This window comes from Papilio xuthus, unplaced genomic scaffold (assembly GCF_000836235.2).
Source record: "Papilio xuthus unplaced genomic scaffold, Pxut_1.1 DF825946.1, whole genome shotgun sequence".
Lineage (NCBI taxonomy): Eukaryota > Metazoa > Arthropoda > Insecta > Lepidoptera > Papilionidae > Papilio > Papilio xuthus.
Window position 1 is genome coordinate 13,611,986 of NW_013532703.1, and position 13,166 is coordinate 13,625,151.

Here is a 13,166-nt window from a genome sequence, read left to right on the forward strand (position 1 = left end):
ACGTGCCCCGCCGCCCTCCGCCTCGCACCCCGCACCTCGCCTGGCTAACATGAGAACAATCATGTAAAGTGAAATGAAACGGTTATTTGTTATGTTTGCCCCTTTTAGGGAAGCGACGAGATTCGCGGGCTGTTATCGATTCTCGCAATCGCCTCTTGTGCTTTGTCATTGATGTCAATTATATCTCATTTTATTTATTATATATTCGTGTTAATTTGCACTTTGGTCTAATGAAGATTACTTTGTACGTCATTGTACACAATCAATAATAAAATATATTCGTGGTAAACACCCGTAATGGGAATAAGTTAAAATTCATCTTTAAACGCCAGAACCTCAGCTCTTGTGTCAGTGAACCAGTATAACTAATACGTAAACATATATATTTAGCTCATCGCGTAGTCATACATAATCTTATTTTAAATACAAAAAAGTTCACTAAAACACAAAAGCCCAATTAACATTTGCTTCAGTCCTAACAAATCATAAAGGGCGAGCGTTGTATCTTCATTAAATTAAGAATTCATTCTTAACGAAGGTATGAATCTCTGAAATCTCACCACGCGCCGCGCAAAAGCCCGTTACAAAAACAATAACAGCCGCCGTGAAATTTAAAAATAAAAGAATACACCGACGCCTAATTGTTCCCCTGTTCATGAAATTGTAAAGTTATTTGCACTGCGCGAGGGTGGCGATGTTTTATTGTGCAGAAACCGCTGTAAAGATGTTCGACGCACTTTAAAACGAGTAAGAGTGAGTGAGAGAGTAGGAGAGAAGAGCTCTCGCGACGGCTTACCTTCTAATTCGATTAAATTAAACAACTCGAAGTTAATCAAATAAATGCACGAAGGCCACAGGGCGCAGGGCGAGGGGTGAAGGGCGGGGCTCCGGACGCGCGCGCTGTATTTATGTCGGCACTTCTCGAAAGTAATTCAGTGTCAAATATGGAAATAACTCATACGAGCAAGGGCATCCATTTTGATAATGCCGACGGGCGACCGGAGCCGGTTTGATTTACGGGGAGCATCGCGCCCGCCCGCCTTTCTCGACACACGCGTGCCTACGCAGCTACGCTTCGTAGGTATTTGCTACGACTAACTCTATAACTACATTGTTAGTTGCCAAATTCTTGCATCAAAGGCAAATTAGTAAGTTTTATCACAAATTGTTATGAATAATTTAATTTAATTTATTTTCATGTAACATGTTTCCATCGAGTTTGTTATAAATTCTTACAATGGCTGTTTCCGATTAAAATATATCACGATTACATTTTCTCAACATCAATATGATCAAAATAATTAAAATGTAATTTGTAAACTCCGCCTCGTTCATTGTTGCGTCTAATTGAAAACCGAGGTCCAAGGTGAGTAAGTAATTAAATTAATGAATCCTTCCGACGAGACTCTTGAACACCTTAAGTCGGGTAGATTCGCGTTAATTTATTAATTGCCCACTTCACCCAACGGGTGGGCTATAAACAACGGATCTCTCTTAATTTACGAGCAAATTATGCTTTACTTAAATATCAATTTAATTAAGTGCCGTTCGGAAAGAAATCCCGCGGGATTTGCGAGAGACAGACCGCTCGTTTGTTGCCGATCGCATCGGATCAATGCGGTGTCGACTATGAAGTCGCATCGTATAGATTCAATTTATTGCATCTAATTTTTTAGTTTTCTATTTTGAAATTCATTACCACAATTTTATTAAGAATTTAATTTAATTTGTTTTTGCATAATTAACCATGTTTTTAGCCCAGTTAATTTTAGATTTGCTAAGTTGTTTTACTCTCTTTGCTCTGCTCTGTGAACCTCGCACCATGTACAGGTCTCGTCGTGAGCGGCAGCGGGACCCCGCTGGAGCCGTGCCGCGTGGCGCCGTACGTGTCGGTGCCGAGGCTGTCCGGCGTGCCGCGGCCGCAGCCCCCGCAGCTGTCCCTCGCTCCGCACCCCGCGCCGCCCGCCGCCTTCGCCCCGTTCGACTCCGCAATACTATCTGCCGCGGCACATCAGGTACGACTATATTCTAGGTCACCGCTGCGCAAAGATCGGCGGACACCGGTGTGGCACCTGCCTTTATTAAAATGTACGTAATATGTGACGTCAGTACGCGAGTGCGGCTGCTGCGGCGGCGGCGGCGCTGTGTCCGCCATACGCGGGTCTGGCGGCGTTGGCGGCGCGCTGCCGCTCCTCCTCCATCGCTGACCTGCGGCTGAAGGCGCGACGGCACGCGGCGGCGCTCGCGGCCGCCAGCGCGCCCTCCCCGCCCGCACGCCCCCCACACGCCGCTCACCCCGCTCCGCCGCCCCCCGCACCACCGCCGCCCGCCTCCACGCCGGCTGACGCGTAGCCTGATCTACTAAACTTATCAGTGCTCTAAATACTTATTGGACTAAAGACTAAAACTAATACTTTTTCCTATCAAGCGTATTATTATCTGCCATCGGTTTTATTTCCTGTGGCCCAAAACTTTTGTTCAAATGTTTTCACATGACCCGTGTTGGCAGAGACAGGATCTGGTCATGGTCACAGGTTACGAGAATCTATTGGTTGAAAGTAATGAAATCTTCAGTAGACTTTCGTAGATGCCTACGTCTAGTACTGGCAATCTTTTGGCTGGCGAAGAATTTAGTTTCTTACACATTTAACGTTGTTCATGTAGTCCCGGGAAACTATTTACTAGGTGAAAGTAAATAATAATTTAACATGTGTATACCTACAACCTTGTTTTAAAATGTACAAACAACTTATTTTCGTAAGTGCTTCTAAATGCATGAAAATGCAGGAAAAATATTCAAATAATTTAAAATTTACATTTGCGAATGTCTGTCTTACCATATTTTAACATAACAATTGATTATTCAAAAATAATATTTCTTTACAAAAGAGAACAGAAAATAATTTTTAAGTAATAGATTCATCATCGACAACTGTTATGCGCATTTAGTTCATTCTGAGACATATTAAGTAGGTAAACTTTATACGTATACGAAAAAAACTCTAATTACTAATTAAAGAAGCAAATTCGACCAAATACATAAAATTTGTGAAAGTATATTATGTAAATGAAATAACTGTGATAAGTGTGGAAATATCGAAAGAACGGAGACGTTAAAGAAACTTGGTATCTACTACTGTTTTGAAAATACCAATGTGTTTTTATGGCGTATAATTTTAAAAATAAATATTTAAATTTTTAGTAATTAGGTGATGTAAATACGTATAATTATTAGAAAGCACATGTTTAATACACTTAACCAATCACAAACTCGCTGTGTTTATAGCTGTGTAATTTATCTTAATTCTAAGTAATTAAATATTATCAAACGTAAATTGTATTTAATTCTCTCATCAAATACCATAACCTAAAATTGTAACAACGCACATAACCTTAGTTTGCACTGTTAGGAAGAAGATCCGACACTATGCCGGTGTGCTGGCGCATTACTATCCTTACTAAAATGTTGACGTTTATGTCCCTTCACTAATCATTCTGACGCTGGACTTTGTAATGAAAGCGCGCCATTCGCGCAAAAGGATTCTAACTAATAAGGTGTAAAAGTACCCTTAAATTATTTTGTTCGATAACTTACGGATAACTTTATCTTAGAGCCAGAAAGACACACAAAGGTATTTTGTATGTTTTTTTCTGCGCTTTTATGGCTTGAAACTTTATGTGTTAACCAGACCCTGGCGAAGTTATTTGAAGTTGTATTCGAACTGAGGTGAGGAATTTTAAATGATGGTGTTTTAGGATGAAGATATTTAAAATTGTAACGATTGTTTGAAGCACAATGATCGTGCGAGGCGATGACTGTACATTAATCACAACACGATCGGCGGCGGTGGAATTGTTTCTACATTTGCTAGCCTGATTGATGGTGCGCCCCACTGCCCCTTCCCCTCTCCGCACCGCCGGCCCTATTGCATTGTTAATAATCAAATCTCGTACGCTAACACGCCGCTAAATATACAATGAGGGTGAGTTTGTAATAATATATCACTTTATTCACTACTTGCCACTATCCAAATTTTAAAGTAACAATAAACATTTATTTTATTTGATTGTTGTGAAGACGAACTTATCTATTTTCACTTCCAATCCTATTAAGAGCAAATTACAAAGTCTGAAAAGTCTCAAAATAATCATAGTCATGTTAAGTTTTAAATGATTTTAAATATAATAATTAAAAAAAAAAACTGAGCAACTAAATATTGTATACTTCAAGCAAAGATAGAGCATTTTGACCACATCAATGTTACTATTATTCTTAGGAAACGGAATGCACCTTAAATTATTGTTAGGGCCTTTCCAGACAGTCGTGAGGAGAGCGGTATGTTTGTTTGCGCAAGCTGTTAAAAAAGCGTCCGCCCTCGCGCGGGGTGCGTCCAATTAGGGCGGCAACGGAGCTGATTGGGCGTAATCGCGTTAGTATCGGCGACAAACATCCCCTCGCCGCGTCGCAGCCCGGCAGCCTAACAGCCTTGCTGAGCGACGCGACGCGACGTCTCCTCAAACAAACACAACACACATCAATGTATACCCTCACTTAAATTCCTGTACTACGCAATAGAATACTTTATAAAATGTGGATATAAACTTACATAATTTTTATGTTTTTAATGTAAGAATATCTTTCACAAAATGCGAGAAACGTCTATGAAAACAAATTATTAGTTGTTTTTTTTACTTACAAACACAATCACAAATCGCAAGTCCACGTTTTATTTCATGTTACATATCTACTAGTTACAGTCTTGTAAACATATATTTTACTTAAAGATTATATTTTATATGGCGTTGAGGTGTGCAACGCGTCCAATGCGACTAACATTAATGCAACTAATCTGTGATTATGGAAAAGAAAGCAATAGAAATACTTTGTAATCTGCATAAATAATAAATACGTGATACATATCTAATGACACATGCTCCTATGTATTTAAAATAGTGCCTGCTAGTTATTATTCCATTTTCATTATAAACAATCGATTATATATACGCAGTAGTCATCAGTATATATGTTTTAAATATATACATCGAGTCACCGATCTTTGACAATGACTCATAATAAAATTAACATCACGTGGACAATGTTCCCAAAATAATATACGTGAAAATAAAACAGGCGTTAGGCAATATGATAATATTGCACGTTTTGGTATTGCTTTCGATTGGTACATATGTATTGGTCATAACATCGTTTATTAAGGTACAAAATACATTTTTGGGTTTTGGAACCTTCTCTAAGTCAGGAGAAGTCAGTGGTTACTAGGCCGTCAACCACGCTGGTCCAGTGCAGGTAAGTTGACTTCACACATGTCTTTGAATTTCGTAGTAGATAGGTACAGGTTGCGACTCGATGTTTTCCTTAATTGCAAGAACATCGCATAACTTATGTAAATTGAAAATTGAAAAACACATTAGAACCCAGGACCTGCAGATTATAAGTCAAGTGTTTAACCCCTGAGTCACCGCCGGTTTGTGAATGATAAATGTTTAGAATTAATATTGTTGAAGACAAGTAATGCGTAACGCTGTGACTGAGCGGCTTACGTTGCACAAAATACAATACACTCGCGTGTGTACAAACTCGTAACTTCGAGATACACTTCTCCGAATATCGATTGTGATAAATATTGACTACTATTATATTCGAATACTATAACCATTGTTTATAAAACATCATATTAATATTTACTGTTTTGTTATAAATTATAATCGTTAGGTAAGAGTGCAGACAGTGAGATTTGCTTAGTTCAAGCTTAGATGAGAGACAGAGCGGTCGCGATGTTTTTACTAATTGATATACTCCTCAGTGTTATCTCGTATTGTCATTGTTATGGACAAGAGAATCCACATACGTTTTATTATTTCGCGTATGGAAGTAACATGCTGGACAGAAGAATACATTTAAGAAATCCAACTGCAGAATTTTATTCACCGGCTGTACTAAAGGTACGTTCAATTTATTTATGAGTTTTTTAAAAGTTTAATTTATGTTACACGAGTAAAGGGTTATTAAAATTTTGTTTTATCAATGACGCAAAATGGAAAAACTAAAACATTTTAATTAAGGCACGGGCTAAAACATAAAAAATTAGATGTTACGGCTCGACACACAGATTTAAGTTTTAACTTCAGTTCAGAACACAAAGTTCAGTTCACGTATCATCCGAGAAGTACACATTCTCCAAAGTCGGATGCACCCTAAGCATTATATTTGTGACTACAGGGTTACAGACTAGACTTCAACCTATACGTGCCGTCGTGGCGCGGTGCCGCGGCCACCATCGTCACCGACCCCGGCAGCTCCGTGTGGGGCGCCGTTTGGATCATAGAGAGAAAGCAGATGTATCGCCTTGATGAGTAAGTATTTATTTAACTACAGTTAAATAATTTAATTTGCTTCTCGTTAAGGGACAAATTTAGTAGTAAAACTGTCAGTATAAGAGTTATTATTTTGCAAGAATGTTTGTTGTAATGACAAGTTCAAGCGTTTCAGTAGGAACCAAAATTCTAAGTTAAAGCTGTACATTGAAATAATAGATTACAGAAGCAAGAAGGACGAAACAAACGAGCAAACATTGTACTACAAGGTTTAAATTTTATGGCGGCTTATATATATACTAAAATGCTATCCGCCTTTTGGATTATCATCATATAGTATCCTATACTTGATGTGAAATAACCATTGCTATCCATTCGCCTTTAATGTCGCATTAACATACTTTAGCGCCCGCATACGGGTTGCGAGATTTGTGTTAGCTACTGTAAAGCCCGAATGCGAGAAGTGCAGTATTCTTTACCGTCAATACTAGTCAAATGATTCGATCTTTCGATGCATGCTTTACATCGACCGATGAATTAAATTTGTCGTTAGCTTGTACTCGGAGACTCCACAATTGCGATATAACAACCGAGTTGATTACTAATGAATTTCAGCGACGAATCTGACAGTGGAGATATTCGGCAAGGACTGTTTCCTAGTATTTGTTCCTTATTCTCCTTCTTTTTGTTAAAGAATTCTCTTATTTTCATAAACAGGATAATCTACCGGTATATAACTATTCTTTGCATATCTTATTTAAATTTATCCGACAAGAAGACTCAATATGAGTCTTTTTTGTGTATTATAGGTTGAGTAACCAGATCAGTAGCTTTTTTTTGTTATTTTTTTCCCTTATCCAGATTTTATTTACATATTAATTCTTTCAATGAAATACCACAACCTTAAAAAGAGAGGCGTGAAGCAAAACGTCAATCGTTTAGGTAGTAAATAATAAGTACATACTTTTAAGATGTTATGAAGTTCTAAAGATCCTAACTCTAGACATTTCACTTTTCCGTTTTTTTTTACACTTTTTTTATTACTTCTTTGAAAGATTTTTGATATAAACTAAGATATAGGTATAATTTAAGACAAGAAGGTGTCCACTTAAGATGGTATATCCCAATAAATGTTACCGTCACCACGCCCCAAGAAAGAGACCTCTAGACATTTCACTTTTCCGTTCTTTTTTACTCTTTTTTTTCTTACTTTTTTGAAAGATTTTTGATATAAACTAAGATATAGGTTAAATTTAAGGCAAGAAGGTGTCCACCTAAGATGGTATATCCCAATAAATGTTACCGTCACCACGCCCCAAGGAAGAGACCTCATAGCACGGACTTACAGAGAAAGCATTCTTCTTCCCAAATTGAGCGAAGGTGAAACACTTCCACCGGCAAGGAGACCGTCAAATACTTACTTACAGGTGAGAAATCATTTAATTTAAAGTAACTGGTTATTCCCTCTCAGCTATGTCTAAGCAATATGAATATTGTCAAACGGCCTGGCATTTTGAGATATATTGGCCTCTAATCTTTTATTGGATGGTCAAACAATAAATGTTTTTCTACTGATGATTGCTAATTCCTAAGGTTAGCAATTTAAAATATTTTTTTTCTACTTTTCTCAGGTGATGATTCTAGGAGCGTATGAAGCTGGATTGCCCCCGCAATACATCGGATATCTGCACACGTTCCCTACCAACGGGAGGATTGCCGATAGCCATATACGAAACAAGCTCGGCTACCCTTTCAATGTCTCGTTATGATGCTCTGAGAGTAATTTAATGTAAGGTTTTGTTAAGATATAAAATTAAAATTCTAATTGTAAAGCGTTTGTAGTATATGTTGTGTAACTAAATCTATGCATAGGAGTAACCGTGAGTTTCCATTTATATTGTAAAGTCTGTTTTTATTAAAGAGAATGCGAGAGGCATCTTTCATTGTTATTACAAATATTTTATACGAGTGTTTTTGAATAAAATGTTTTATAGGTAAGAGGGAGGTAAAGAATTGAATAGTTTAAAGTGACGAGGCTGCTATCTAATAAATCAATAAAGTAAGGAGTATGTTAGTCTGGTGACAAAATGTAAATAACACCTTTAATTGCACATACGAATAGTGCGTCGGTACTATTTGCAATATGTAAAACTGGTTAAGGAGCACGATAATAAAAGCGGTAATTTAGTGTGGTGTGTAATAAGTACTATAAGTTAATACTTGATTTATGTAATAAAATATAAAACATTTAATGAATATTTTACTTATGCAAAAAACAAACGCAACCTATTGATTCCATTTTATTAATAATTTATGAGGCATAATTTCTAAGTATTGTCTACTAATTGACCTGATTGAGAATTTTAAACCTACATCATCATTGATCCATTAAACTTGTGCTATTGGCTATTTATGAGATGATGGAAGAACAAATGGAAAGAAATAAAGAATTAAAAGATAACTATAGATTTTTTATTTTTATCAAAATATATCAATTTGTATTAAAATTGTTAATGAAAACGATAAATCCAGAAACGTAATAAAAAGTTATTTTTATTACACAAGTCACCAATAGTTTTCATTTTCTTTGGCTTAAACATCTCATTATTAGTCCATAAAATTATTAAAAAATTCTCTCGCCTCACATTTTATATACTCTTTGCCATCAAATGTCAATGTCAAATATGTTAAATCTCGAAATAAATTGCCAAAATGTCAATTTTTATTTTTTGAATTTCGGTATCTTATCAGATATATGATATATGAAACATAAATACATCGCTTTGGCTTTCAACGATACTTTGTTACCTTTGTGCCTCTGGTGTGTATCGATGGATAAATGTGAAATAATTTTTACTAAACTGTAGCTGTGGCTGTATTTAGCATTCCAAGTTTAAGCAGATAGGCTTAATTGTGAACTAAAGCGGTGATGTACTTAAAGTCACATAAGAAGACGCCACTGTTCTCTATCTTTGTCACATATATGATGAAAATCATCCATCTAAAGGCAAATTATGTCATTGAACTATGCCTTTGCTTTTTCACTTTTTCTTCTTTTACTTGTAGGCCTTAATCTTTACTTTTTTTACGCCTTAAATACGACCGGAAAAAAACCTTTACCTTATACTCAACCAAATGTTAAATTAGATTTAGGACCAAGTGTTTTTAAAGACATATACACATATTTTAACTATTTACCTAAACAATACAAAACAAAAAATCCTAAATTTATAGAAAAACAAAGGGATCTTATAAGCCTGTTTAACTCTAGCGCGGGTACAAATTCAAAAGATGTTTTGTATGAAACTGAAAAGGTAAGTTATGTAATGAAAATATTTTTAATTAATAACATCATTTGATTATTTATTTATAATTTATCATTAAATGAAATGAAAAAGTAATAGTTTGTTTTATAGTATAATAAAAATTATTATTATATGCATCTTCATTTCATTCATTCATTCATCATTTATATTTTACAGTGGGTCAGTGATGAGTCTTTATTCCCACATACAAATGGAGCGCCAGGTCAGATACTGCAAGCAATACAAAACTCACAGATAGCACTGGTTGATAATGCACCAAAAGGGACACAACTTAAACTATTACTATTGTTAGAGGTAACTTATGTCCTGAGTCCTATTAAAAGTAAAAAAAAAACCAAGAAACTCCAGGGGAAGAAAATGGAAAAAAATGACACCTCACTTATCCCAATTGGTTATCATTTAACCTACAGAATATCCTAAGTCTCATATATGTACAAGAAATCTTGTTTGTTTTAGTGATAAATTTACCAAGCAGCATCTATCATACTCAAAGAATCTTAACTTAAAATCCTTTATTTTATTTTACAGGGTAAACAAAAACTTTACTTCAAGCCAAAGAGATATGAACTAGACAATGTAATAAAAGGCAAAATATATGCTGGTTATGATAGACATAACTCTGAAGTGTTTGCTTACTACTTAGCAATGGTCTTGAACTTCAAATGGATTGCCCCTTCTGTTATAAGAAAGATTCACATCGATAAAGACATAGTGCCAAAGGCAACTTTAGCTTTAAACAAAACTATGGTAAAAAATGGTAAAGATTTTTATTAATTTGTTAACAAATTTAATAGACAAAAATTATTTACATCTAGCAATCACCCAAGACTCCATGTGGGGGGAATTAAAAACAAACTTAGAAAGTAGGCTATGTGTTCCTCCAGACTATGTCCTACATCTATGCTAAATTTCAGTGAGGTTTGCAGCCATTCTAGACATACCTTCTAACAAACATCCATATAACTTCCGCATTTAAAATATTACTAAGGGTAATCTAGTATATCTGATTTAGTTAGACATTCATGATATTCCTTATGAATGTAATATTATGAAAATTTTACACTAAATGTCTGTTATCTTCTAATCAGTTATTATTAGCATTGGTATTTACTATATATAGACATTTTATATGATTACAGAAAGTGGTTCAACTTGTATTTATGGAAAATGTTTTTACTGTAAAAGAAATGAAACAGTATGTCCTGATCAAAATGGTGAAATAGAAGGCGCAGCGATATTATATTTGGATAGACAATTTAAAATACATAAATCACCCTGGCGTAGATCTTATACAACAAGAAAGATGGAATGGGAAGAAGATAATAATTTTTGTAAGTAAGTATTGAAATATACATAATTTTACAACTTGCATGTAAATAATTCCTTCAATTGGGAATAATTTACTCTTTTGTGATACCTTAAGGGCTATACAAAAACTTGTATCAAATTTTATAGTTTAAGAAATAAGCCATATGTATAAGTACAAGCCCACCTTTTTTTCTGTATTTTTTTCACATTGTACTTTGTTTTTTATTCTAAGTAATTAGTAATTTTTTAATAATTAGATATGTGTTGTGTACTATTGTAGCTTAATTAGAATGTTATGTTAACAAATGTCTTTGTTCATATCATTCTATGGTAAAAGATAAAAAAAAATGATCTTTAATTGCTAACTAAGCAAAACAGTACACTTGTGCTTACTAGCACTAGCATATTAGAAGCTATATGTTGTGAAAAATTAATAAAAACTGCATGATTTCTTGTCAATATCGTTATATTTAGTGGTTATGTATAAAATATTTATGTAATATTTTATAACATTGTGTAATATTAATAACTATGTTATATTATTCTATACATTTCTAGAAGTATGGAAGATTTGGGATGATTCACTTTACAATAAAATTAGTTGTCAGCACTATAGACTGAAGTAGTAACATTAGAATGTTTTCCCACTAAATCGTAAGTGCTCAATCACAACATATCCTGCACAATGATACTGTGCTACACAACTTAACCCATTTTTGCACTTTACGCATTTCATCATAATATGTAGACACATTCATACCATGGTTTTATCCATCATTTCTATATCTTTACAATTTATATGTGTTTTTTTGTTTTTAAATAACATTTTATTTGCTTTAACTTAGTAATGCTTATTATCTTTAAATGCCGGCAATGCATCTGCAGTTCCTCTGGTGTTGCAGATGTCCATGGGCGTTGATTACCTCGGTGTTCTCGCCGCCCGTTTGCCCACCTTCTCTAATAAAAAATATATGTTAGGGATTAGAGTACATTTTATTGTTATTGCTCATGGTTTTTGTTGTTTTTGTGTTGCCATCATATAAAATTTAATTGAACTTTGCGATGGAACATATGAATATTTAATGTAATTTCTTTTTCAGGAAAGTTATAGGAACCTTGAGTTTAAAGAGGATTTTAAATCTGATAGATGTGGCGGTTTTCGATTTTTTGATACAAAACGGAGATAGGCATCGCTATGAAGTATATAAAGACCAAATAGTATTGTTAGACAATGGAAAAGGTTTGGGAAACCCTACTGTAGATGAATTGGATATTCTAGCTCCACTCTACCAATGTTGCATGTAAGGAAAATGATTTTTTTTTCAATAAAAAAAAACGAATTGTTTGAATACTTAAAAATTTAATAACAAATTATACAGGTTATCTTCAAAAACATGGCAAAACTTAGAATTGCTTTCGGGTGGGAGTTTATCGGAGACAATAGAACTCTTGGCAGGGTATCAAGGAAACAAATTAGCTACGGAAGAACATTTTAAGGCGGTGGACCGGAGACTAATGAAAATTTATGCCACTGTGCAATACTGCATAGGCAAATATGGAAGCACAAAAGTACTCAAAAAAAATTAACTCAATTTTAGACATTTATATTATCTTTAAATCCTTAGTGAGAAATTTATTATTGTTACTATGAAATTACTAAATTATAAATAGGATATTGTACCTATTGTACTCTAGTTTTTTGTTAAATCTACCGTGATATGCATAAACAATTGTTACATAAAAATTGATATTGTTAAGGTTATTAAAAATAAGTACCATTATCATTCAGATTTTTATTCAATTATTCCTTGTCTGATTAAATCAATAGTAATCCTGCAGTCCAGTTAAACATCAGTGGGCCTATCGCGTATATTGCGACAAGCGCCATTGACCAAATTTGTATTGAAACGCGTGCAGCACCCTTATCGAGCCTAAAGAAAAAAAGAAAAATCTCATACTAATTTTGACATGAATGATAATACGAAGGCTTTTGTCACACATATCCGTGCTAGACCCACTGGAGATATAAATGTAATGGTAGAATTTCTTGGAAAACCTTTAAAAGGGGACCCGAAACGACACCATCGATTCCTTATTTGAGAAGAAAAAATCAAGTCCGATGTCCTTAAAATATAAATACGGAGAACTGATCGCCAACCTTCGCTAGTCGGAGAGGCACCTCAAGAAGAAGGAGAAGAT

The 13,166-nt window shown here is 34.8% G+C and overlaps 3 protein-coding genes across 4 annotated transcripts in view; all 3 read left to right on the plus strand.

Moving 5' to 3' along the window:
* LOC106123902 (short stature homeobox protein 2-like) overlaps positions 1-2,352 on the plus strand; it is an 8,473-nt gene extending 6,121 nt beyond the window's left edge. Inside the window, exons 4-5 of the mRNA XM_013320316.1 lie at positions 1,831-2,015; positions 2,110-2,352. Coding sequence (XP_013175770.1) covers positions 1,831-2,015; positions 2,110-2,352 — 428 coding nt within the window. The remainder of the gene's footprint in view (positions 1-1,830; positions 2,016-2,109) is intronic.
* A 3,410-nt stretch (positions 2,353-5,762) lies between these two features.
* On the plus strand, positions 5,763-8,507 carry LOC106124195 (gamma-glutamylcyclotransferase-like). 2 transcript variants are annotated; one of them, XM_013320664.1, is made up of 4 exons: positions 5,763-5,961; positions 6,239-6,372; positions 7,580-7,760; positions 7,965-8,507. In XM_013320664.1, the coding sequence occupies exons 1-4, from the start codon at positions 5,773-5,775 to the stop codon at positions 8,100-8,102; spliced, it is 642 nt and encodes a 213-aa protein (XP_013176118.1). In that variant the 5' UTR covers positions 5,763-5,772; the 3' UTR covers positions 8,103-8,507. The 2 variants fall into 2 exon arrangements, with proteins under 2 accessions (XP_013176118.1, XP_013176119.1); XM_013320665.1 differs by having other exon boundaries at positions 7,592-7,760.
* A 526-nt stretch (positions 8,508-9,033) lies between these two features.
* Positions 9,034-12,751, plus strand: LOC106123971 (glycosaminoglycan xylosylkinase homolog). The gene is made up of 6 exons (XM_013320393.1): positions 9,034-9,647; positions 9,816-9,953; positions 10,188-10,416; positions 10,799-10,994; positions 12,068-12,268; positions 12,347-12,751. Exons 1-6 carry the CDS (start codon positions 9,348-9,350, stop codon positions 12,552-12,554), a joined length of 1,272 nt encoding a protein of 423 aa, XP_013175847.1. The 5' UTR covers positions 9,034-9,347; the 3' UTR covers positions 12,555-12,751.
* Positions 12,752-13,166: the final 415 nt, after the last annotated feature.

What these genes read in the sequence shown, in the direction of transcription:
- LOC106124195 (XM_013320664.1), top strand. Translation starts at nt 5,773, where the DNA reads ATGAGAGACAGAGCGGTCGCGATGTTTTTACTAATTGATATACTCCTC. An exon ending in ATTCACCGGCTGTACTAAAG is followed by an intron (nt 5,962 to 6,238) that starts GTACGTTCAATT and finishes TTGTGACTACAG; the next exon opens with GGTTACAGACTAGACTTCAA. An exon ending in CAGATGTATCGCCTTGATGA is followed by an intron (nt 6,373 to 7,579) that starts GTAAGTATTTAT and finishes ACTAAGATATAG; the next exon opens with GTTAAATTTAAGGCAAGAAG.
- LOC106123971 (XM_013320393.1), top strand. Translation starts at nt 9,348, where the DNA reads ATGTCATTGAACTATGCCTTTGCTTTTTCACTTTTTCTTCTTTTACTT. An exon ending in TTTTGTATGAAACTGAAAAG is followed by an intron (nt 9,648 to 9,815) that starts GTAAGTTATGTA and finishes TATATTTTACAG; the next exon opens with TGGGTCAGTGATGAGTCTTT. An exon ending in CAAAACTATGGTAAAAAATG is followed by an intron (nt 10,417 to 10,798) that starts GTAAAGATTTTT and finishes ATATGATTACAG; the next exon opens with AAAGTGGTTCAACTTGTATT.